This window comes from Dryobates pubescens, chromosome 2 (assembly GCF_014839835.1).
Source record: "Dryobates pubescens isolate bDryPub1 chromosome 2, bDryPub1.pri, whole genome shotgun sequence".
Classification (NCBI taxonomy): Eukaryota; Metazoa; Chordata; class Aves; order Piciformes; family Picidae; genus Dryobates; species Dryobates pubescens.
The window spans coordinates 17,724,537-17,749,326 of record NC_071613.1 but is presented as its reverse complement, the minus strand read 5'-3'; the positions used below and the strand labels follow the sequence as shown (position 1 = coordinate 17,749,326).

General features: G+C 57.0%; 1 protein-coding gene across 1 annotated transcript in view; it reads left to right on the top strand.

Annotated features, from left to right (window-relative positions):
- Nucleotides 1-24,790, top strand: part of GALNT14 (polypeptide N-acetylgalactosaminyltransferase 14) — a 108,915-nt gene that overhangs the window by 57,964 nt on the left and 26,161 nt on the right. Inside the window, exons 4-6 of the mRNA XM_054171279.1 lie at nt 8,785-8,852; nt 11,656-11,721; nt 15,770-15,891. Coding sequence (XP_054027254.1) covers nt 8,785-8,852; nt 11,656-11,721; nt 15,770-15,891 — 256 coding nt within the window. The remainder of the gene's footprint in view (nt 1-8,784; nt 8,853-11,655; nt 11,722-15,769; nt 15,892-24,790) is intronic.

Sequence of the window (24,790 nt, the reverse complement as noted above, 5' to 3'; positions counted from 1 at the left end):
TTCCCTTGCAGGCATCAGCATGCTCACCTGCCAAGGTGAGAGCAGTGCTGGGGAGACAGCTGTGCTTTGAGGGCTCGATGTGGTGTGGCATCCGTGCTGAGGTCTGCAGGGAGCAGGGCTGGGGGCATGCCCCGTGCCTGCAGCGTCCCCGGGAGCAGCATCGAGAGAAAGAGGGGAGGCAAGGCTGCAGGCAGCCTGGACTGAGCACCAGAGACCACCATGTGTGACCATGTCCAGCCAGGCCATGTGGGGAGCCTGGGGGGCTGGTCAGCACTGGTGCAGGCTGGGCAGGAGGGGCAGGGAGGGAGGCTGTGGTGGTGCTGGCAGCCTGGTGAGCAGAGGGTGAGACAGTGCTGTTTGCTCCACTGAGTGCTCTTGATTTATTTATTCCCAGCTTGCAGCTGGGGAGCTCAGAATAGGAATCAGGAAAACTTAATTATTTACCTCTTGCTGACAAACCAAAACACATCCTGTGGCAAAAGCCCTGATGTGAGTGCTACAAGCACCCACACCAAATATTTAGCTGATAAATTAGCAGGGAGAGTGTCATGGCTCTCATTCTTCTGTCCTGGTGAGTAAGGCAAGGGAGGCCCTGCAGAGCCAGCACCTTGCACCTTCCCCTCTTGCTGGGACCTTGGAGCTGCCAGACACATGAGCCAGGGAAAGGACAAAGCCACAGACCTGAGGAGATAGGGTGAGAGGGAATGGACTGAAGCTTGAGGAGGGCAGATTCAGACTGGAGATGAGGAAGAAATTCTTTCCAGTGGGGGTGGTGAGGACTGGCACAGGCTGCCCAGGGAGGCTGTGGATGCCCTCTCCATGGAGGTGTTCAAGGCCAGGCTGGATGAGACCTTGAGCAGCCTGGGCTGGTGTGAGGTGCCCCTGCCCATGGCAGGGGGTTGGAACTGGATGATCTTTAAGGTCCCTCCCAACCCAGACCATTCTATGGTTCTATGATTTGGCCAAGAAGGCCAAGGGCATCCTGGCCTGCAGCAGGAACAGTGTGGCCAGCAGGAGCAGGGAGGTCATTCTGCCCTGTGCTCAGCACTGGTCAGGCCACACCTTGAGTACTGTTCTGGGCTCCTCAATTTAAGAAGGACCTTGAGACACTTGAAGGTGTCCAGAGAAGGGCAACAAGGCTGGGGAGAGGTCTGCAACACAGCCCTGGGAGGAGAGGCTGAGGGAGCTGGGGTTGCTTAGCCTGCAGAAGAGGAGGCTCAGGGGAGACCTTCTTGCCCTCTGCAACTCCCTGCAGGGAGGTTGTAGCCAGGTGGGGGTTGGTGTCTTCTCCCAGGCACCCAGCACCAGAACAAGAGGACACAGTCTCAAGCTGTGCCAGGGGAAATTTAGGCTGGAGGTGAGGAGAAAGTTCTTCACTGAGGGAGTTGTTAGCCATTGGGCTGTGCTGCCCAGGGAGGTGGTGGAGTCACTGTCCCTGGAGGTGTTCAAGAAAGGCTTGGATGTGGCACTTGGAGCCATGGTTTGGTTGTCAGGAGGTGTTAGGTATTAGGTCATAGGTTGGACTTGATGATATCTGAGGTCTTTTCCAACCTGCTTGATTCTGTGATTCTTCCAGAAGAGGTTCCCTGGGGGGAATTCCTCCCAGGCATTGAGTTCCACTCTAAGCCCATTTCTGACCCCACAGCCCAGGGCAGTGGTTCTGGTACCTGCAAAAGCAGACTCAGTCCCTTTGTGCCCATCCAACCCAAGCTGTTGTAGGAGCAGCTTCTAACCCAAACTCTTGCACCACTCTGGGAGCCTCCTTCCTTAGGCAGTGGTGGCACCACGTAGAGCCTGGCCAGGAGCGAAGCCAGCCAGAGGACAGCAGCAGGGCCAAGGCAGGTGTGGCACAGAAGCTGTGTAGTGAGCACTCTGGAGGGTCTCTTTCTCTTGTTTTCATTTATTTTTCTGCCTGTTTGGGTTTTTTGCTTAAACCCAGGACTGGTTTTTGTTGGTTTGTTTGTTGGTGGTTCCCCGCCCCCCCCCCCCCCCTTAATTTGCTAATCATCCCTGGTGGTGACGGAGCACACAGCCCTCCGTGGGCTCTTTACCTTTTGATGTTCAGATGAGAGAACTCTTGAATTTCAAAGAGCTTGGTGGGGATTGGAAAGAATGAAATGTGAAAGCTTGCAGCCTAATCAAAGCTCATTATGATTATTCTTGGTGTGATCTCTCTCTTCCTCTGTAATTAGCCATTTGGGGTCGGTGAAGCAGTTCATTTTGGTGGGCAATTTTTCCCCCTCCCCTTGCTCTCAGTCTGATTTTCAACAGGGTGACCCTGGTCCCTTTCTGACTCTTTGTTACACCCCCAAAGGTGTTAGTTTTGGGTTATTTTTAATTTTTTCCCTCCTAACAAGCCCAAATATGTTGCCATGGAGAGAATTAATGAGCTTGTGAGCTCCTGAGGAACCCCACAGCCTCCTCTCTACAGCAGCTGGTGTGCTGGGTGATGACTGAAGACAAACCAACCCTTGGCCAGAAGAGCTGAGCTCCTCCCTGCAAACACTCTGTGTGTCCTGCATGTCAGGAGGACTTTAACATTGCTACTTCATAGACTTCTAGGTTTGTTTTTCACTTTTGAAAGGCCTCTGAAGATCATCCAGTCCAACTGTCAGCCCACCACCACCATGGCCATTAAACCATGGCTCAACATCCCACCCCCACAGGTCTCTTGAACTCCTCCAGGGATGGGGACTCCACCACCTCCCTGGGCAGCCTGTGCCAGTGCCTGGCCACCTTTGCAGAGAAGAAATTGTTGCTGGTATCCAACCTAAACTTCTCCTGGCACACTTCCAGGCCATCTATTTGGAGAGGAAATGGTTGGATCCAGTGCTTATCCCTGACAAGGTAGAGAGGAATCCTAACAGATCATTGAGGAGGATGAAAGGATCTTATGGTGAAAACATAAGGTGAGATCATCAGGGAATGGTTTAGGTTGGAAGAGACCTTAGAGATCATCTACTCCAACCTCCTTGCCTTGGGCAGGGGCACCTCTCAACTAGACTTGGTTGCCCAAGGCTTTATCCAACCTGGCCTTAAAGATCCCCAGGGAGGAGGCATCCACAGCCTCTCTGGGAAACCTATTCCAGAGTCTCACCACCCTCCTACTGAAGAACTTCTTCCTAAGATCCACTCTAGCCCTGCTTTCCCTCAGCTTCAAACCATTCTCCCTTACCCTGGCTCTAGACACCCTCATGAAAGGTCCCTCTGCAGCCTTCCTGCAGGATCCCTTCAGGCATTGGAAGGCAGCTCTAAGATCCCTGCCTGGAGTCTCCTCTTCTCCAGGCTGAACACCCCCAGCCCCCTCAGCCTGTCCTCCCAGCAGAAGTGCTCCAGCCCTTGCATCATCTTTGTGGCCCTCCCCTGGGCTCCCTCTAAGAGCTCTGTGTCCTCCTCCTGCTGGGCACACCAGAGCTGGATGCAGCGTCTGCTGAATCCATTGAAACAAAGACAAACCTCAGCATTACCTTCTCAGGCTAATTCAGCACAGCTCTGGTCCCATGGGGCTGAACTAAGCAGAAGCACTTCGTGGGCTGGAGGCAGGAGTTTCCACTTCAATATTAACAGGTCCTCCTGGAGATTTAAGGAAGAACATGTTGTGATCCCTGGCTCAGCAGGACTTGAAAGCTGTTTTGAGTTGTTCAGATGCTCCCATCACTGCACTCTATCTACCTAGGTTTGATTTCAGGGGGGAATAAAATGAATCTAAAAATAACAGAGAGAGTTCAAAGCACTCTGGTATTAATGGTTCTCCTGATTCTTCTTGTGTGAAAGCAAAACAGAAGGCCGTGCATGCACAGGGAAAAAGAAAGTATAGGGGGGAAAGAAAATCAAAGCTAAGGAAAGGCAAAAGGAACAGAAAAGCTGGCTTTAATTTGGTTTTTTAAGTGCTTTTATAGTCTCTCCTGCAATCATAGCATGGCTCAGGCTGGAAGAGACCTTACACATCACCTGCTCCACCCCCCCTGCTGTGGGCATGGATAGCCCTCCACTAGACTTGGCTACTCCAGGCTTCCTCCAGAATGGCCTTGAACACCCCCAGGGAGGAAGCATCCACAGCCTCCCTGGGCAGCCTGTGCCAGAGTCTCAGCTCCCTCCTGCTGAAGAACTTCTTCCTCAGATCCAGTCTAACGCTGCTCTGCCTCAGCTTCAAACCATTCCCCCCTGTCCTGGCTCTAGACACCCTCAGGAAAAGTCCTTCTGCAGCCTTCCTGCAGGATCCCTTCAGGTACTGGAAGGCAGCTCTGAGGTCCCTTTGGAGTCTTCTCCAGGCTGAACACCCCCAGCTCCTTCAGCCCCTCCTCACAGCAGAGCTGCTCCAGCCCTTGCATCATGTTTGTGGCCTCCCCTGGACTCACTCCAGCAGCTGTGTCCTTATGCTGGGGACACCAGAGCTGGAGACAGCAGAATTTGGTGGCTCTGTTTCACCTTCTCCCCGAGGAGTGCCATGGGGAGAGCTGTTTGTAAGCTCCTGTCTTTGGAGCATGGGTGCCTCGCTGTGTGGTTAACAGAGCACAGGCAGGAAAAGCCTTGAGGATGTCAGTTTGGTGTTGCTGAGGAGCTGATGCACTGGCTCTTGGCTGTGAGGGGAAGCAGGCTGGGGTCAGGGCACTGCAGCCTGTGCTGGCCATCTCCTTATGGCTGCATCAATAGCCTTGTGCCTGCCCAGTTCGAGGCCTGCTGATCACAGAATCACAGAGTGTGAGGGGTTGGAAGGGACCTGGAAAAATCACCCAGTCCAACCTCTCTGCCAGAGCAGCATCACCTAGGGCAGGCCAGGCAGGAATGCATCCAGGTGGGTTTTGAAAGTCTCCAGAGAAGGACACTCCATAAAACTCTCTGGGCAGCCTGTCCCAGGGCTCTGGCACCCTCACAGTGACAACATTTTGCCTGTGTCCATGTGGAATCTCCTCTGCTTCAGCTTGCATTGCCCCTTGTCCTGTTGTTGGGCATCACTGAGAACGAGCCTGACTCCTCTTGACAGTGAGGGTGGTGAGAGCCTGGCACAGGCTGCCCAGGGAGGTGATGGAAGCCTCCTGCCTGGAGGTGTTTGCAGCCAGGCTGGAGGTGGCTGTGAGCAACCTGCTGCAGTGTGAGGTGTCCCTGCCCATGGCAGGGGGTTGGAGCTGGCTGAGCCTTGAGCTCCCTTCCAGCCCTGACAGCTCTGTGACTGTATGAAAGAAAGTGGCTGAAGGCCCCTCCTCCTGCTGGGGCACAGAGAGCAGTTTAGCTGTGCTGTTCCCACCTGTCAAGTGCTTTCTAATTATGATTATTAATAGGCCTGTTGTTGTCATTTATTTGTTTTCAGTCCCCACGTGCAGGAGCTGAGCTCAGCAGCTTGCGGCAGCCCAGCGGCAGCAGAGCAGCCCCCTGCTCAGTGGAATGTTTAACAAGTGCTGATTGCCTGCAAACCTAGCCTGGGGAAACCTGCAGGAACGAGGCAGGCTTGTAGGAAAAAAAAGCCAAGAAAATAAATAACTAACCTGCTGGAGGGAGGAGAGGAGGCAGAAGGCAGCCAGGGGAACCTGAACGCCCGCTGCCTCCCCCCAGGAGTGCAATGCAGGGCTCAGCTCCACAGGGAGAAAGGCACAAAGGGACTGACTCTGCTTTTGCAGGTAGCAGAAGCACTGCCCTGGCCTGTAGGGTCAGAATGGACTCATAGTCATAGAATCACAGAACTGTCAGGGTTGGAAGGGACCCCAAGGCTCAGCCAGCTCCAACCCCCTGCCATGGGCAGGGACACCTCACACCACAGCAGGTTGCTCACAGCCACCTCCAGCCTGGCTGCAAACACCTCCAGGCAGGAGGCTGCCACCACCTCCCTGGGCAACCTGTGCCAGGCTCTCACCACCCTCATGGGGAACAACTTCTTCCTCACATCCAATCTCAATCTCCCCACTTCTAGTTTTGCTCCATCCCCCCCAGTCCTATCCCTCCCTGACACCCTCAAAAGTCCCTCCCCAGCTTTCTTGGAGCCCCCTGCAGACACTGAAAGGCCACAATGAGGTCTCCTGGGAGCCTTCTCCTCTCCAGCCTGCACAACCCCAACTCCCTCAGTATGTCCTCAGAGCAGAGCAGCTCCAGCCCTCTGCTCCTCCTCCTGGCCCTGCTCTGGCCACACTCCAGCATGCTTTGTGCAGGCTGCTGGCAAAGCTGTGCTGTCTAACCCTGCTTGGTGCCAGCCTGTAGTGGTACTGGGGGTGCTGCAGCAGTTTCTGCCTGTCAGGATTCCCACCTGAAGTGTTGCTTTTGGGGGGATTTCTCTTCCTCCCCACCTCAACCTGAACATGCAAAGCATCTGAAGTGAAGGGGGGAAATCTTCTCTTCTGCCAAGATCTTGCAAGTGGAGGAGGCAGAGAGAGTGTTTCCAGGACAAGTAATGAGTGAGAGTGCTTTTGAGGAGGAAAAAAAGAGGGGAAAAAGGGAGGTGGCAGCCTTGCCTACTTCAGTCTGAGATAAACCTCCTGTTTGCCAGGATTTCTGCTGGGGAAAACAAAGAGAAGGGGGGAAAAAGACTCACAGAAACAAGCTAAGAAACAAACAAAACCCCAACAATTCATAACCACACAAACCCTCCTCCAAACCAACCCCCAACCAACACAAACAGACCCCACCTGACACAGCAGGCATGGAGGGAGGATCCACTTCAAGCATCTGCCTTGTGGGGTCCTATTCTCCTTCCAAAATGACCCAGCTCCACTCTTTTCCCCCTGGATGGGCACAGGTACTCCAAACCCTCTCCTTGCTGGGGCAGGCTTGGAGCTTTCTCCTCAAGAAGGCTTCATCAGAGAAATGCTGAATGCTCCCAGGTGATACCAGGAGACTCCTCTGGGCTCCTGCCAGTGACCACCCAGGGATTCTACCTCCTCAGAGCCCTCTGGATTGGGGTTTGGAGCAAGGAGGTGGTTTTCCAGGCTGCCAGGCTTTGTGCCATGACTTGGGGGGCCTGAGACACAGGGAAACCTGCCAGGAAACACGGGGAGGGGGTATCAGAGGGTACCAGATTGTCAGCCCACAGGGAGGCTTGAAGGATTTTGATCTGCCAGCAGGGGGTTTGAAGGTGTTTTTTCCTCTAACCCTGGGGCTGCTTAGTCTGGAGAGGAGAAGACTGAGAGGGGATCTGATCAATGTCTATCAATAGCTGAGGGCTGGGGGTCAGGAGGGAGGGGACAGGCTCTGCTCACTTGCACCCTGGCATAGGACAAGGGGCAGTGGATGGAAACTCCAGCACAGGAGGTTCCAGCTCAGCAGGAGGAGGAACTTCTGCCCTGGGAGGGTCCCAGAGCCCTGGAGCAGGCTGCCCAGAGAGGTTGTGGAGTCTCCTTCTCTGGAGCCTTTCCATCCCCATCTGGATGTGTTCCTGTGTGCCCTGTGCTGGATTCTGTGGTCCTGCTCTGGCAGGGGGTTGGACTGGATGACCTCCAGAGGTCCCTTCCAGCCCCTGTGATCTGTTATCCTGTGATTGTAGCTTTCAGCCACACTGCTCAGTGTCTATCCACCCGGAGGGAGCTGTGACCCACAGCCTGCAGCCTTTTCTCTCTCATTGCCCTGGCAGCTCCCAGGCTGCCCTGATCCTCTCTGCAGCCAGCTCACAGATCAAAGCAGGGGTGGGTCTGGCCACAGCTGTGAGCTCGCTGGAGCTGGGGACGAGCTGGGTAATTTTCCCTGTGCTGGCCGTGCTGGTGGTGGGCACCATGTCATTAGCCCCAGGAGAGGGGAGGGGGTGGCAGCAGCTTTGTGCTGAGCCCTGTCAGGAAGCTCAGTGTGATGTGCAGCTTGCTGTAAGGCTGCAGAGTGCTGGCTTCTGGCTCTTACCCAGTGCATCCTGTCTGGAAATCCAAGCTTGGTCTTCTGCACTTTGGCAGGGACCAGGTGGTACACACACCCCTCAGGCTGTGCTGCCATCCAGTGAGAGCTGGACAGGCAAACCTCATGAAGGTCAATAAGGACAAGTGCAGGGCCCTGCATCTGGGGAGGAGTAACACCAGCACAGGTTGGGAGCTGCCCTGCTGGAGAGCAGCTTCGTGGAGAAAGACCTTGGAGTGCTGGTGGGCAGCAAGTTCTGCACGGGACAGCAATGTGCCCTGGTGGCCAAGAGAGCCAATGGTACCCTGGGGGGCATCAAGCAAAGTGTGGCCAGCAGGGCTGGGGAGGTTCTGCTCCTCCTCTGCTCTGCCCTGCTGAGACCACAGCTGCAACACTGAGTCCAGTTTTGGGCACCCCAGTTCAGGAGAGACAGAGACCTGCTGGAGAGAGTCCAACAGAGAGCCAGGAGGATGATTATGGGACTTGAAGAGAGACCAATGAAGAGAGACTGAGAGGCCTGGGGCTGTTTAATCTGGAGAGGAGAAGGCTGAGAGGGATCTGATCAATGCCTATCAATAGCTGAGGGGTGGGTGTCAAGGGGAGGGGGACAAGCTCTTTTGGGTGGTGCACAGTAGCAAGAGAAGGAACAACAGGTTCAAACTTGAGCATAGAAGGTTTCAGCTCAACATGAGGAGAAACTTCTTTCCTGTGAGGGTGCCAGAGCCCTGGAGCAGGCTGCCCAGAGAGGTTGTGGAGTCTCCTCCTCTGGAGCCTTCCCAGCCCCACCTGGATGCATTCCTGTGCAGCCTGCCCTGGGTGATGCTGCTCTGGCAGGGGGGTTGGACTGGATGCTCTCTGGAGGTCCCTTCCAAACCTGTAGTGTACTGTGGCAGTTCCTGGGCTGTTGGGCTGGCCAAGCAGTGTGAAGGCTCTCTCTCTGCCCTGCAGCACTGTGATGGTTCTCTCTGTGTCCTGCAGCGTGCTGAACCGCACCCCAGTGCACCTGGTCCGTGAAATCCTGCTGGTGGATGACTTCAGTGACGACCGTAAGTGACCTCTCTCTGTGGTGTAAGGCTGGGGGAGGCTGGGATGTGTGCAAGGGAGAAGGGAAGAGTCTGCCAGAGGGGAAGGGGAAACATCAAGGCCTATAGGTGTGGAGAGGCAAGCCTGCTGTGCTGAGCTCGCCTGGCTGTGTGGAGAATTCCACACTCCAAACCATCAGCCCTGACCTCCTGGGAATGATGCAAGAGAAGTGCTTGGCACATAACTTTCATGCCCACCAGACCCGAGTCCAACCTCCTGCCCAGCTGATGTGTGGAAGCCATGGTTTAGTTAGTCCTGAGGTCTTGGGTGACAGGGTGGACTTGATGATCCTTGAGGTCTTTTCCAACCTTATTGATTCCATGATTCCATGATCTGGCTCTCAGCTGCAGCTCTGGCTGGGCACCACTGGAACTGCACGGGGTAATGACAGCCTGGCCCTCCTGATGCATGCATGTGTTCTGCCTCTGCTTCTGATGTGGGCCAGCAGCTCTGAGAGAGGCTTTTTTCACCTGTGTAAAGAGGATCTCCTGCCTGGAGTGCCCCTTTCTGAGGGGCAGCACAAACAGTGCTGCCTGCTGCAGGCAGCCTGTGCCCCCCTGCCCTTCTCCTCCGGTTAACAGCCTGACTGGCGTGAAGTCAATTGCTCTGACCTCCAGCAGAAGTCAGCAGCTGAAGCCTGGAGGCTTCCCAGGGAGCCACCCCAGCTGAGGACCAGCTGAGGACCACCCCAGCTGTTGAGACTGAAGTGCTCCAAAAGACAGAGGCATAACAAGGATGATAAAATGCACCTAGCTGGAGGGATCTGTGACACATACATTTCAGGGAGCTGCAAAGTAGGGGGGGAAAGAGGAGGAAAAAAGGGGGAGGGGAAGAAAAAAAGGATGGGGAGGGAACAAAGGCAGAAAGGTTTAAAAGAGAGTCCAACCAAAGGATCTGTGCTTTGCTCTGGGATGTCCTTTGGGAGTCCTAAACAGGCACTAGGGACAGATTTCACAAGCCCCATTTTTGCCTCCCTGGGGCCACTGGAGCCAGGGGCAGAGGTTGCAGTGGTGATGGTGAGCTCTGGAGCACCTCCAGCACGTGGAGGCCAGGCTAGGTAGGGCTGGGGACCAGCAGAGCAGCTCTGGTGGAGGAAAGGACTGGAGATGCCCTGGTGTAGAGCAGTGGTGTCCCGAGGTGGGGGCAGGAAGCGCTTGGGTGTTTGGCTAACCAGACAAAGCTTTTGCCTGCCTGACAGGAGGGGTTTGTGTGAGTGCAGCTTCCCTGCCCCAGCACACCCCGTGGTGAGGGCTAGGAGGAGGAACCAGGGCTGAGTTTAAACTCCTCTGGTTCCAGGGGCGCCAGGGGGGAGGCTGTTTCCTGCCTGAGAGCAGCCCCTCAGCTACTCGAGATCAGCACTTCTCAGCTCTTACATCTCCTCTCCCATGATAGTCTGAGCCTCCTGGCATCTCCTCTGCATACATTTGCATAAAATGCATACATTTGCATAATACACACACGGGCTGGGTTCCCCCCCCCTGCTGCCCAGCCCAAGCCCTTGGTGCCTTCATCTTTGTGCCTGGTGGTGTCTCATTTCTCACCTCTGTCTGCCCTCTGCCCTTTGCTCACTGGGATGCAGTCACTCTGCAGGTGGCTTCCTGTTCTTCCCAGCCCATTCCCATCGTGGGTCTGCAGCCAGCCTCTGCCCCCTCAGCTGCCTTGGTGCCACAGAGCACAGCAGCTCCACAGCTGAGCTGGCAGGGGTGTGGGTAGGGTGAGAGCTCTCGTGGAGGAAAGCCCTTGGAGGTGTGGGGGGTGCAGAGGGGAGGTGCCTGGCATGGGGCACAGGCCCGTGTGTGTATAGTGCCAGGGAGGAAGGGGCAGAGAAGTGGTGAGAGGCACAAGGGGATTGCGGAGTGGGTAGGCAGCAGACCCAGCTCTTGCTGGGAGAAATTGGGCGGTGTTGGATTGGTTGATGGGTTGGACGCGATGATCTTGAAGGTCTCTTCCAACCTGGTTTATTCTATGAGGTCAGACTAGATGACCTTTGGAGGTCCCTTCTGGCCTAGACCTTTCTATGATTCTTTCTATGATTCTAAATGTGCCCTGAGGAGGGCTGCTGGGGCTGGAGACCACATCCCTGCAGAGACTCAAGGTCGGGCAGGACACGGCTCTGAGCAGCCTGACCTAGTGGAGGCTGTCCCTGCTCACTGCAGGGGGGTTGGACCGGATGACCTCTGGAGGTCCCTTCCAGCCCAAACCCTGCTGTGGTTCTGGAGGATCATCGACAGCGACTGCACGTGGGCTTGCAGGACCTCCCTAGCTCGGGTCTGGGAGGCTGTGAGGTCTTGCTGCTTCGTGGAGCTGCTGTCCTGGGCATGAGGAGCCCTGAGGTGCTCCATGGCATGGCCAACCCCTTCTCCTCACTCAGGGCTCGTAGGCCACCTTGGGAGGCCCCTGCCCCACCGCGCAGACACGCAGCAGCCTGTGTGCTGCTTTGCAGCTACCAGAAGTGGCCATCTGCATTCCTGTGCCAATACCCTGAGCCCAGCTACAGCTCTTCTGCTCTAGCTTTAGGCCACCCTCCAGCTGCTCCTGGTGTAAACCTGCCGGGGGGGCCGCTCCAGTTCCATGGAAACCGCTGCTCCGCCGGTCCCGGCTGCTGCCGTGCGAGCGGAGCGCTGCCTGCTGTGCCCGGCAGGGCCCCGACAAAGCCATTAGCCAGTCCACAACGGGTTCCAAATTTCCCCTGGGAGCCCTTCCTGCTGTGGGAGGCGGCACTGAGGGCTGCTGGGTGACGTGTCCTCCCTTTGTGTTTCTTCCAAGCCGATGACTGCCGCTTGCTGGGCAAGCTCCCCAAGGTGAAGTGCCTGCGGAACGGACGGCGAGAAGGTGAGAGCTGCCTGCCCGCCTCCCGGCTGGGGACTTCAGGGACGGCACACACCCAGGCAGTGGGCTAACAGGAAGGGCAGCAGCTCCTGGGCTTGGGGAACCCTGATAAAAGAAAACAGAAAACACCCAGCTGGAAGAAATCCTCACAGATCGACCTTCCACCCAGCACTGCAGGCTCAACATCAAACCTTGGCCCTAAGCACCAGCTCCACACACTGCTTGAACACCCCCAGGGATGGGGACGCCACCACTGCCCTGGGCAAACCATTCCAGTGTTGGAGAAGCCTCTCAGTGAAGAAATCTTTCCTAGCATCCAGCCTGAACCTCCCCTGGCACAGCTTGGAACCATTGCCTCTGCTCCTGCCTCTTGCCACCAAGGAGCAGAGGCTGTCCCCTCCTGGCTCCAACCTCCCTTCAGGGAGCTGCAGAGAGCAGTGAGGTCTCCCTCAGCCTCCTCTTCTGCAGCCTGAACACCCCCAGCTCCCTCAGCCCCTCCTTGTAGCCCAGGTGCTCCAGGTCCTTCTCCAGCTTTGTTGCCCTTCTCTGGATGTTCTCCATCACCTCAATGTCCTTCCTGGACTGAGGAGCCCAGAGCTGAACACAGCACTCCAGGTGTGGCCTCCCCAGTGCTGAGCACAGGGGCATGGTCACCTCCCTGTCCCTGCTGGCCACAGTGTTCCTAATCCAATATGATCTAGGGCTGGGATTTGAGGTGCATCCTGCCCTCTCTAGCTGCAAAGGAAGGGACTATTAAGATATCCATTGAGGCTCAGCTGTAGCTTATTAGCCAGAAAATTAGAGCAGGCAAAACAAAGCCCCAGGTCTTATTTTTGGAGATGTTTGCTCTAATGAAAGAGATGAGGTCTGCTCCTGCTGCTTCGGGGGGGCTGGGGGGAGGTGGGGTGGTTCTGGCTTATTTTAATTAGTTATATTTGAAAGCTGAAGAAGGAGGTTCAGGGTGTGCCCTGCTGGGCTGCTGCTGGAGGCATTTGTGGCTGTCCCCCTGTACTTGGCACTGGGGAGGTCACAGCCTGAGTACTGGGGTCAGTGTCTGGCCCCTCACTGCAAGAAAGGACACTGAGGGGCTGGAGAGTGTCCAGAGAAGGGCAGGGAAGCTGCTGCAGGGTCTGGAGAACAGGGCTGGGGGGGAGCAGCTGAGGGAGCTGGGGGTGTTTTGTCCGGAGAGGAGGAGGCTGAGGGAGACCTCATTGCTCTCTGGAGCGCCCTGAGAGGAGGCTGGAGCAAGGCTGGGCCACCCTTCTCCCAGGTAACAAGTAACAGGAGAAGAGGAAATGGCCTTAAGCTGTGCCAGGAGAGGCTGAGATGGGATATCATGAATCAGTGTTTAACCCATAATGGTTATCAGGCTCTGGAAGAGGCTGCCCAGGGAAGTGCTGGAATCACCATCCCTGGGAAGACTTCAAGGCCATGAAGGTGTGGTGCTGAAAGAACACAGTGTAGTGGTGAGCTGCTGGTGCTGGGTTAATGACTGGACTTGATCTTACAGGTCTCTTCCAGTCAGTGATTCTGTGATTTTCCCAGCTCCTCACAGCCTGGAGAGCTGCTTCCAAGTCCAACAAAGAAGTTTTTTCATGCTGAAAATTGAAGGCAGGAGCCCAGGACTCTGTCAGGCTGAGAACAGTGAGGGACACAGGGTTTGTCCATGGATTCTTCTGTAGATTTCACCTCCCCAAGTCTGCTGTTTAGGGTGGCACAGAATCCCAGAGCTGTCAGGGCTGGAAGGGACCTCAAGGCTCAGCCAGTCCCAACCCCCTGCCATGGGCAGGGACACCTCACACTGCAGCAGGTTGCTCACAGCCACCTCCAGCCTGGCTGCAAACACCTCCAGGCAGGAGGCTTCCATCACCTCCCTGGGCAACCTGTGCCAGGCTCTCACCACCCTCATGGGGAACAACTTCTTCCTCACATCCAATCTCAATCTCCCCACTTCTAGTTTTGCTCCATCCCCCCCAGTCCTATCCCTCCCTGACACCCTCAAAAGTCCCTCCCCAGCTTTCTTGCGGCCCCCTGCAGATCCTGGAAGGCCACAATGAGGTCTCCTGGGAGCCTTCTCCTCTCCAGCCTGCACAACCCCAACTCCCTCAGTCTGTGCTCACAGCAGAGCAGCTCCAGCCCTCTGCTCATCCTTGTGGCTCTTCTCTGGGCACCTTCCAGCACCTCCAGATCCTGCCTGGCACAGAGGCTCCAGAACTGGGCACAGAGCTCCAGCTGTGGTCTCAGCAGAGTGGAGCAGAGGTGGAGAATCTAGGCTGCAAGTGCTGACTGCTGGCTCCTGTTGAGCTTCTCCTCCCCCAACACCCCCAAATCCTCCTCTTCAGGCTGCTCCCAAGCCAGCCCCTGCCCAGCCTATAGCAGTGCCCAGAATTGCCCTGAGCCAGCTGCAGGACCTTGCCCTTGGTCTTGTTGACCCTCATGAGGTTGTCCTGGGCCCAGCTCTGCAGCATGTGCAGGTCCCCCTGGATGGATCCTTCCCTCCAGCTGTCTGCTGCACCACACAGCTTGGTGTCCTCAGCAACCCTGCTGAGGGTGCACTCAATGCAGCATCCCCAGTGGATGGAAGAGACATAACCTGTGTTAGCAGGAGAGTATGGGAAGTCTCCAGAGGTCTGCCACCTCCTTCTCAGCCTTTTCTCCTGTGTTGCTGGGGTGCATCTGTGCTCACCCCTAGCACTGCATGCACCTGGAGGTGTTGATGCCCTTAAATCAGTCAGGATTTGAAAATCCAGGCTGCAGGACTTGCCTCACTCAGCAGCTTCCTGAAGCTGTGTCCCCTGGGACCTGAGAAGCTTTGGGGAGGGCAGAGGAGGATCCAGGAGGCTGTGCCTACTCATGAGGGTTTAGAAGTTGAAGAGAGAAGGATGTAGAAACAACCTCAGTGCTGGAGGCAACCCCCAGATTGCTCCAGGCACCATTCTCCTGCCCCTCTCCCCCCTGCTCAGAGGCTGTTTGTTGGCCCTTTTCCTCTAGGGAGTTCTGAAATGAAGGTCATTGACCACCTTCATGGACCAGAGCTGTGTGCTCCCCCAGTGCTTCCCTCGCTCTTTGTCTGCCCCCAGCTCTCCTCATCCTAACACTTTTTCCCCTTCACTGAGCACTCTGCTCCCCTTGAGCAGCCTGCCTGGCCTCCTGTCTGCCAAACTGTCCTCCAGAGCTTGTTTGTGCTCTTGCCCTGCAGTTCAGTGGAGCATGGACTGCTGGCAGGAGCGTTGCAGAGCTGGCTGGCTCCTGTATAAATAGACACAGAGCATCTTTAAAAGCAGTGATCCTCTGTCAGGGAGTCCAGTGGCAAGCCCCTGTGTGCAGCTGTTCTCCATGACCTCCATCTCAGCTCAGCTTCCTCTCTCGCAAGCACATGCAGCACATCCATCTCCAGCTCTGAAGGACACTAAATTCACCAGCAGGGCCCTGATGAGCCAAGCAGGCTCTAAGGACCTTGAGAGCCGACCCTCTTTCCTTTGTGGGCAAGGTGTTCCTGCAGAGCTGCAGACCAGCAGTGCTTCCAGGCTGGGGGGAAGGATCTGGGGGGACCCTGGAGCAGGGCAAGGAAAGGGGGGACCCTGGAGCAGGGCAAGGAAAGGGGGGACCCTGGAGCAGGGCAAGGAAAGGGGGACAGCAAGGGAAAGTCATCCTGGTTCTGGCTTGCTGTGACCCCATCCTCAGCTCCCCTACCTCACATCTCCCTGGCTTTGGTCTGCATTAGATTCACTACCTGCAAGGGGCTGCAGGAGCATTTCAGGTCATGTTTTGCCCCAGAAGGTGACAGCAGAAATAATTGCACCAATTAAGGATTGGCATAAATGCCATAAATCATTAATCTAATTGGAGCCATTTCTGTGCTTTGGTGACCTCGGGAAACAGCTTGGTGTGCCTGGCAGTGCCGAGGGGGAGGAGGCACTGAGCCCAAGCTGTGTTCCAGCCCAAGGGGGTTGGGATGGGAGATGTGCCAGCGCAGGAGGCGCTGCTGCAGGAGCCCAAGGACGGTGCCCACCCTGCCGGGGGGCAGCTGATGCGATGTGTCCCTGAGCAGGGCTGATCCGGTCCCGCATCCGAGGGGCGGACGTGGCGCAAGCAGGAGTCCTGACCTTCCTGGACAGTCACTGCGAGGTGAACAAAGACTGGCTGCTGCCTCTGCTGCAGAGGATCCAGGAGGTGAGTGCTCCGAAGAGAGCAGGGCCCCCCCCCCAGGGGGCGTCTGGCTGGTGCCCACCTCAGAACACTGCGGCAGAGCCCTGCGGCAGGCTGCCGAGGGGCACTGGGGAGCTCTCCCTCTCTGCAGACACTCAAGGCCCCCCTGGAAGTGCTGCTGTGTGACCTGCCCCGGGGGACGCTGCTCTGGCAGAGGGGTCGGGCTGGGTGGTCTCCCAGGGTCCCTCCCCGATCCCAGCCCCCTGTGATTCCTTTTCCCTCCCGGGGGACATGAGAGCAGAGCCTGTTGTCCCAGAGCTGCCCTCCCCACCCTGAGCACAGCACCCAGGCCAAGAGGTAAGCAGGCACAGATGTTTATTGTGGCATACAGCAAGGTTACACAGTCTCTGTGGGAGCACAGGGGCTATTTCCTGCTGGCAAGCGTGGAACTGAGACACGCAGGAGGTTAAGACAACACAAGAAGATTGTAACCCCTCCAGCCCAGCCCTGCCGGCTTTCTCCCCGCCAGCTACAAGGTGTTTGCCTTCCTCTCTCGGTTGCAGACTGAACACAGCTCTCTCCGGCTCAAAGAAAGGCAAACTGCCCCTGCAGCAGCCAAGGGGTCCCTGCCCAGGGCAGGGAGCTTTAAGGCTTGGACCAGCAATAGTGTGGCCAGCAGCAGTGGGGCAGGAACATCAAACCCTGGGTTTTGGGGCCTTGCTACCAAACAGACATTGAGGGGCTGAAGTGTGCCCAGAGAGAGGCAAGCAAGCTGGGGAGGGTCTGGAGAGCAGGGCTGGGGAAGCAGCTGAGGGAGCTGGGGGTGCTCAGGCTGCAGAAGAGGAGGCTGAGGGAGACCTCACTGCTCTCTGCAGCTCCCTGAAGGGAGGTTGGAGCCAGGAGGGCACAGCCTCTGCTCCTTGGTGGCAAGGGACAGGAGCAGAGGCAATGGTTCCAAGCTGTGCCAGGGGAGGTTCAGGCTGGATGCTAGGAAAGATTTCTTCACTGAGAGGCTTCTCCAACACTGGAATGGTCTGCCCAGGGCAGTGGGGGAGTCCCCATCCCTGGGGGTGTTCAAGCAGTGTGTGGAGCTGGTGCTTAGGGCCAAGGTTTGATGTTGAGCCTGCAGTGCTGGGTGGAAGGTTGGACTGGATGAGCTTGGAGGTTCCTTCCAGCCAGATAGATTCTGTGACTCAGGAGAGCCAAAATGTCAAGCACACAGGGACCATGGCACAGCCATGGGGGCAAGATCTGAACAGCCTCTCCTGTGCTGAGGCACAACCTGCCAGGCACACTCACTTACCCACTCTGTGTTCTGTGGTGCTGGTGTGGGCTGATGTGATAACCACCAACTGCAGGCAGGCATCTGAGTAAGAAAGCAATGAGCTTCCAGGGGGAAAAGTGGCCAGCAGGTCAGGGAGGGGATGCTCCCCCTCTGCTCCACTCTGCTGAGACCACAGCTAGAGCTCTGGGTCCAGTTCTGGAGCCTCTGTGCCAGGCAGGATCTGGAGGTGCTGGAAGGTGTCCAGGGAAGGGCCAGGAGGAAGAGCAGAGGGCTGGAGCTGCTCTGCTGTGAACATAGATTGAAAGAGTTGGAGTTGTGCAGCCTGGAGAAAGCTCCACCACCCTCATGGGCAACAACTTCTTCCTCACATCCAATCTCAGTCTCCCCACTTCTAGTTCTGCTCCATCCCCCCCAGTCCTATCCCTCTCTGACACCCTCAGAAGTCCCTCCCCAGCTTTCTTGGAGCCCTCTTCAGGCACTGGAAGGCTGCAGTTAGGTCTCCTATCATTACCTGACACCCTCATGAGCCCCTTCATAAAGCCCCATCCTCCAGGCTGAAGAGCTGCCCAGCTCCTTCCTAACACCCAGGCTGAACCCACACACTGCTGGTTCTTCCCCTGGAGGTGTTCCAGCACTGTGTGGCCATGGTGCTGCTGGGCTGACTGCTGAACTCAGTGTTCCCTGGGAGAGCTTTCCCAGCCTCTGGGACTCTGTGATTGCCCCAGGCTTGGGGGGAAGCTGAGAGCTTGTGGAGGGTCAGTAGTGGTGAGCTGTGCCTGCCCTGGCTGTGCTGTACCTCCCTTGCACCACATACCTCCTCCTGAAGGGTCCAGTGCCAGCCTCAGCAGAGCCTGGGGGAGCTCACTTACCTTTGGTGCCTGAGCCAGAGTCCAGGTCTGCTCTGGCCAGGTGGAGGCTGCTCTTCCTCAGGCCCTTGGCTCTCTGCTCCATCCTGCAGCCTGCTCAGCAGGTTCTCAGCTAACTGGAAGTGGCTGCAGCAGCCCTTGGGAGTTCCAAGGGGATCAGTGGGCATGATGAGAAGGAAGGCTTCTGTGAGCCCCTTCACAGAGCCCCATCCTCAGCAGCCAAGAGAGCACTCAGAGCAGCTCAGCCCCAGCAAGGAGCCCCAACCAGCACCCGTGGAGGGGAGTGGGGGAGTCAGCAATGTTGGCCCTAACAACCGGGGGGCCAGCAGGCCCCCCGGCCTTTTGTCACCACCACCATCACCCAGGGTGCAGCAGAGGCACTCACCAGAGATGAGAGGAGGATCCTCAGCCCCGAGGGGCTCAGCTTAGGGCTGCTGCCCTGCCCGGGAGGCATTAAATAGGGGAGAGGGTGGGGAGGGCAAAGTGGCCACCCCTGGGGTGGGAGGAGACTGAAACAGAGTCCAGGTGCCCTGGGTTGGAGGGGAACAAGGGGGAAATTGGGGTGGGAGGAGACTCAGCAGAGCCCAGGTGCCCTGGGTTGGAGGGGAACACGGGGGAAATTGGGGTGGGAGGAGACTCAGCAGAGCCCAGGTGCCCTGGGTTGGAGGGGAACAAGGGGGAAATTGGGGTGGGAGGAGACTCAGCAGAGCCCAGGTGCCCTGGGTTGGAGGGGAACAAGGGGGAAATTGGGGTGGGAGGAGACTCAGCAGAGCCCAGGTGCCCTGGGTTGGAGGGGAACAAGGGGGAAATTGGGGTGGGAGGAGACTCAGCAGAGCCCAGGGGCCCTGGGTTGGAGGGGAACAAGGGGGAAATTGGGGTGGGAGGGGTGGCAAAGGGGCAGGGGGTGAAACCAGTGCTCTTGAGACAGAGTGGAGATTAAAATGACATTCAGGAGTGGATTGTTGCCGTGCAGTGATTGCTGGGTGCTTCATGTGGCTGCTCCCAGGCTGCTCCACTCCTCTTGGAGAGCAGAGAATTCATTGACAGCCCCAAGAGGATCTTGAGAGGCCAATGATGAGTTCCATAACCAAACCCCACACAGCTTCTGCTCAGGAGGTGATTGGGTACAGTCAGCACAGCTCCAGCAGGGGCAGGTCCTGCCTGGCAAACCTGGTGGCCTTCTGTGCCAAATCAATAGAAGAAGGCTGAGCAGCTGACCTCATTCCCATGGGCCTGAGCAAAGCCTTTGACACTGTCCCACACCACATCCTGGTCTCCAGCCTGCTGCAGGATGGCTTCCATGGAAGGACCATGCAGTGGATTCAGAGCTGGCCTGAGGGCCATACCCAGGGGCTGGCTGCCAAGGGGTCCATGTCCCAGTGGAGGCCCTCAGGGGTCAGTCCTGGGACCAGGCTTGTTCAGCATCTTTGTTGGTCTCAGGGACAGTGGCACTGAGTGCACCTTCAGCAGGGTTGCTGAGGACACCAAGCTGTGTGGTGCAGCAGACAGCTGGAGGGAAGGATCCATCCAGAGGGACCTGCACATGCTGCAGAGCTGGGCCCAGGACAACCTCATGAGGGTCAACAAGACCAAGGGCAAGGTCCTGCAGCTGGGTCAGGGCAATCCTGGGCACTGATGTAGGCTGGGCAGGGACTGGCTTGGGAGCAGCCCTGAAGAGGAGGATTTGGGGGTGCTGGGGGAGGAGAAGCTCAACAGGAGCCAGCAGTCAGCACTTGCAGCCTAGATTCTCCCCCTCTACTCTGCTGTGCTGAGACCACAGCTGGAGCTCTGGGTCCAGTTCTGGAGCCTCTGTGCCAGGAAGGATCTGGAGGTGCTGGAAGGTGTCCAGAGAAGGGCCACGAGGAGGAGCAGAGGGCTGGAGCTGCTCTGCTGTGAGGACAGACTGAGGGAGTTGGGGTTGTGCAGGCTGGAGAGGAGAAGGCTCCCAGGAGACCTCATTGTGGCCTTCCAGGATCTGCAGGGGGCTCCAAGAAAGCTGGGGAGGGACTTTTGAGGGTGTCAGGGAGGGATAGGACTAGGGGGAGTGGAGCAAAACTAGAAGTGGGGAGATTGAGATTGGATGTGAGGAAGAAGTTGTTCCCCATGAGGGTGGTGAGAGCCTGGCACAGGCTGCCCAGGGAGGTGGTGGAAGCCTCCTGCCTGGAGGTGTTTGCAGCCAGGCTGGAGGTGGCTGTGAGCAACCTGCTGCAGTGTGAGGTGTCCCTGCCCATGGCAGGGGGTTGGAGCTGGCTGAGCCTTGGGGTCCCTTCCAGCCCTGACAGCTCTGTGGTTCTGTGTAAAGTGACTGTGCTGGTCTTGCCCCGCCAGGAGCCAGGTGGGGTTGTCTCCTTGCCTGGGCGAGCAGGTGGGGGGTCGCAGATGCCTCCCGGGGCAGTGAGGCACTGCGTGGCCAGGGGCAGCGGGGACAGGGCAGCAGCTGGACAGCGCCGCAGCAGAGGTTTGAGCTGGGCTGCTGCAGAGGGCTCGGTGCTGATGATTTAAGGAGGTGACAGCTCCTTGAACGGGGCCGAATTTCATTTCATGCAAATTAAGTGCTAATAAATTGATTTAATGGGATTTCAATTCTGCTGATTTGGGGAACAGACAGTGACAGCCGCCCCGGGCGACTGCCCTCAGCAGGCAGGGTGCAGGCAGCCTCCCAGCCCCTTGGCGCTCCAGGCAGAGGGAGATGGGTCCTGCTGACCTGCTGGAACGGTGCAGGGATGAAGCCCTCGGCTCCAGTGTGCAGAAGAGCAGAGTTAGGTCAGAGGCCAGGAACAAGTTGTGCACCACGAAGGCAGTGGAACGCTGCAACAGGTTGCCCAGGGAGGTAGCCAGGGAGGTAGCTGAGGCCTCATCCTTGGGGATATGCAAGGTGAGGCTGGACAGGGCTCTGGGCAGCCTGATCTAGCTGAGGATGCCCCTGACCCCTGCAGGGGAAGTTGGATTAAATGACCTCTGGAGGTCCTTTCCAACCCAAACCATTCTGTTGTTCTAGGGGTCTGTCCTCCTCTGCTTCTCCCATCCTCTCCCATCCTCTCCCATCCTCTCCCATCCTCTCCCATCCTCTCCCATCCTCTCCCATCCTCTCCCCCTCTCCCATCCTCTCCCCCTTTCCGTCTCCCCCTCTCCTTCTGTGCCATGGTCCTTTCTTGTTGCTGTGCCTCGTCCCCCCACCCTTGCTACACCCCTGGCTCCTGAGTGCTCCCACTCATCACTCAGTCATTTTAAAGCTGGTGAATTTTGTGGCAGCAAGGGCAAGCTGAGCTGGTGGGCCATGGAGGGACCTGCTTGCCTGGTGCTCATGGTGCCCTCATCCAAGGCATTCTGGTTTTCACACCTGCCTCCCTGCCAGGTGGAGCTCTGGCAGGAGCAGGGAACTCATTCTGCCCTGTGCTCAGCGCTGGTTAGGCCACACCTTGAGCCAGAGAATCAATGAGGTTGGAAAAGACCTCAAAGATCATCAAGTCCAACCTGTCACCCAAGACCTCAGGACTACTAGACCATGGCACCAAGTGCCACATCCAATCCCCTGTGTCCTGTGTCCAGTTCTGGGCTCCTCAGTCTAAGAAGGACATTGAGACTCTTGAAGGTGTCCAGAGAAGGGCAACAAAGCTGGGGAGGGGTCTGGGGGACAGCCCTGCGAGGAGAGGCTGAGGGAGCTGGGGTTGCTTAGCCTGCAGAAGAGGAGGCTCAGGGGAGACCTTCTTGCTCTCTGCAACTCTCTGAAGGGAGGTTGTAGCCAGGTGGGGGTTGGTCTCTTCTCCCAGGCACCCAGCAGCAGAACAAGAGGACATAGTTTCAAGCTGTGCCAGGGGAGGGTTAGGCTGGAGGTGAGGAGAAAGTTCTTCCCTGAGAGAGAGATTGGCCACTGGGATGTGCTGCCCAGGGAGGTGGTGGAGTCCCCATCCCTGGAGGTGTTCAAGAAGAGCCTGGAAGAGGCACTGGGTGCCATGGTTAGATGGTCAGATGGTGCTGGGTGACAGGTTGGACTGGATGATCTCCAAGGGCTTTTCCAGCCTGGTCAGCTGTGTGGCTCTGTGAGAAGGGCAGTGGTGGCAGCAGGAAGGGGCAGGCAGAGCTGCTGTGCAGCTCCAGGGCTGTGCCCCACGGTCAGTGCCCATGGGGGGGATGTAGATGCCAGGTGTGATGCTGCTGCAGGAGTTTCCCTGCACCATGGGCTGAATGTAGCATCAAATGTAGGTCACCTCCAGGAACTCCTTTTTGTTTTGCTCTTCTGGGCTCAGGCTCTCTGCAGCTGGAAGTAGGGCAGGCTGCAGGCTTGCACTGCTGCTGCTAGTGCTGCTCCTGCCCTGCCCAGCCCTACAGCGCAGGCCGGGAGGGAGCCTTGCTATGAGGAGCACTGGGGGCTCCCAAAGCAACTGAAGTCCTGCTGGGCTGCTTTGCAGCTCCTCGAAAAGCTGCTGGGTGAGGGCCTCGGGGATGCTTGGCTTCCTCCTCCTCTCCATCAGGGTTAAGATATCGATCAGCCAAGGGTACGAAATGTTACTGCTGCCACCTTCAGGCTGTGCTTCAGAGGAGGCTTCCCTGTCCCACCGCCCCCAGGAGCATTGGCTGCCCGGGAAAACCATTTCCTCACCAGGCTGCTCCCAGGAGCTGTCAGCTCTGAGCCATTTCAACTGAAGCTTCAAGCAAAGGAGGAGCAAGTGTCTCTTCCCACCACCAGCCAGCCCAGATATTGCTGTCTCTTATTCTCATGGGCAGAGCAGCTCTTCCTTCAGCCTCCCAAGGTGAAAAATGCTGGGCCCTGTATGTGCCACAATGCCACCCCCATGGGCACAGGTGAAGGTGCCCCTTGAGCACCACTTTGAACTTCCTCCCCTTCTGCCCTGCTCTGGTGAGACCACACCTGGAGTCCTGTGCCCAGCTCTGGGCTCCCCAGGTGCAGAGGGACAGGGAGCTCCTGGAGAGAGTCCAACAGAGGCTTAGGAGGATGATGAAGGGACTGGAACATCTGTGTGATGAGGAAGGGTTGAGGGATCTGAGGCTGCTCAGTCTGGAGAAGAGGAGGCTGCGAGGGGTGTGATCAACATCTGTACCTCTCTGCAGGGTGGGTGTCAGGAAGGATGTGGCAGTCTCTCTTCACTGCTGTCCTGTGAGAGGACAGGCAGCCATGGACACAGCCTGGAACACAGGGAGCTCCACCTCAACAGGAGGGAAAACTTCTTTGCTGTGCTTGTGCTGCAGCCCTGCAGCAGGCTGCCAGAGAGCCTGTGGAGCCTCCTTCTCTGCAGACTTCCAGGAGCCACCTGGATGTGTTCCTGTGTGACCTGCCCTGGGTGGTGCTGCTTTGGCAGGGGGGGTGGAACTGGATGATCTTCAGAGGCCCCTTTCAACCCCTACCATTCTATGATTCCCCAGCAGAGGGTGGCAGCCCTCCCCGTGCCCACGCTTGCTGTGGTCAGTGCATGCCAGCATGTGGGCTAGGGAGCAAGCAGGACCAGAAAGTCTAAGGGCAAGTCAAGGGATGTGGGGAGAAGAGGGAGGTTCTAGGGGGTCTTGGGCCTCTGGGAGTTGCTTAGCCTGGAGAAGAGAGGCTCAGGGGAGACCTTCTTGCTCTCTACAGCTACCTGAAGGGAGGTTGTAGCCAGGTGGGGGTTGGTCTTTTCTCCCAGGCAACCAGTGCCAGAACAAGAGGACACAGCCTCAAGCTGTGCCAGGGGAGGTTTAGGCTGGAGGGGAGGAGAAAGTTCTTCCCAGAGAGAGAGATTGGCCACTGGGATGTGCTGCCCAGGGAGGTGGTGGAATCCCCATCCCTGGAGGTGTTTAAGAAGAGCCTGGATGAGGCACTTGGAGCCATGGTTGAGTTGATTAGGTGGTGCTGGGTGACAGGTTGGACTCAACTACCTCCAAGGTCTTTTCCAACCTGGTTAATTCTGTGTTCTGTACAGCAGCTCAGTAAGCTTGCCCTAAAATTGGGTTTGCAGATGGCAGTGGGATGAACCAGTGGAAGGTGACCTCCCGGACCCAGCTCAAGCATCTCCCTCAGTCTGATGCTCTCTTTGGACAAGGGGAGGCAGATAAGGGGCAGCCTGTGCCTCTTGCCTTGCTTGTGGCTGCTGTGGTGACAGAGGAGCTATTGTGGCCCTTGTTGGCCATTACAAGGTCATGATGGAGAGGTTGGGAGACAAGCTGCAGTCAAGGTGCTATAATAATCATGAGATGTCTCCAGTGCCTTCAGGAGGAGTTTCAGAGTTGCCTCCTGTTGATTTTAGTTCCATAACTGGGTCTGTCTGGAGAAACACAATCTCAGGTGTTTGAGATCTTCACCTGAAAGAGGATTGAGGGTTTGGGTGGTGTTAATGTGCCCTGGCAAGGGAGGTATAAAAGCCCAGAGAGGTGAACCTGGTGCTCCTCCCAGAGCAAAGCACAGCAGCAGTGCTGTGCTCTTGAGCTTGCTGGGCTCTTCTGTTGAGGGTCAGAGAGACCTTCATGAAAGCTAAGGATCAATGTCCCCCTGGCATGGCAGGGAGAAGGCTGCAGTGCTGCTAGCACACTGCAGGACTCATAGAATAGTTTTGGCTTAAGACCTTTAAGATCATCAACTCCTACCGCTCTCTGGCTCTGCCAAGGCTGCTGCTGAACCATGGCCCTCAGCACCACAGCTCTGTCTCTCTGAAACACCTCCAGGGATGGGGAGTCAGCCAGCTCCCTGGGAAGCCCTTGCAGTGAAGATGTTTCTTCTAATACAGGCTTCAGTTGGGATAGTTTCCAGCCTCACCTTCATGGCAGCCACCTCAAGACTGCTAGC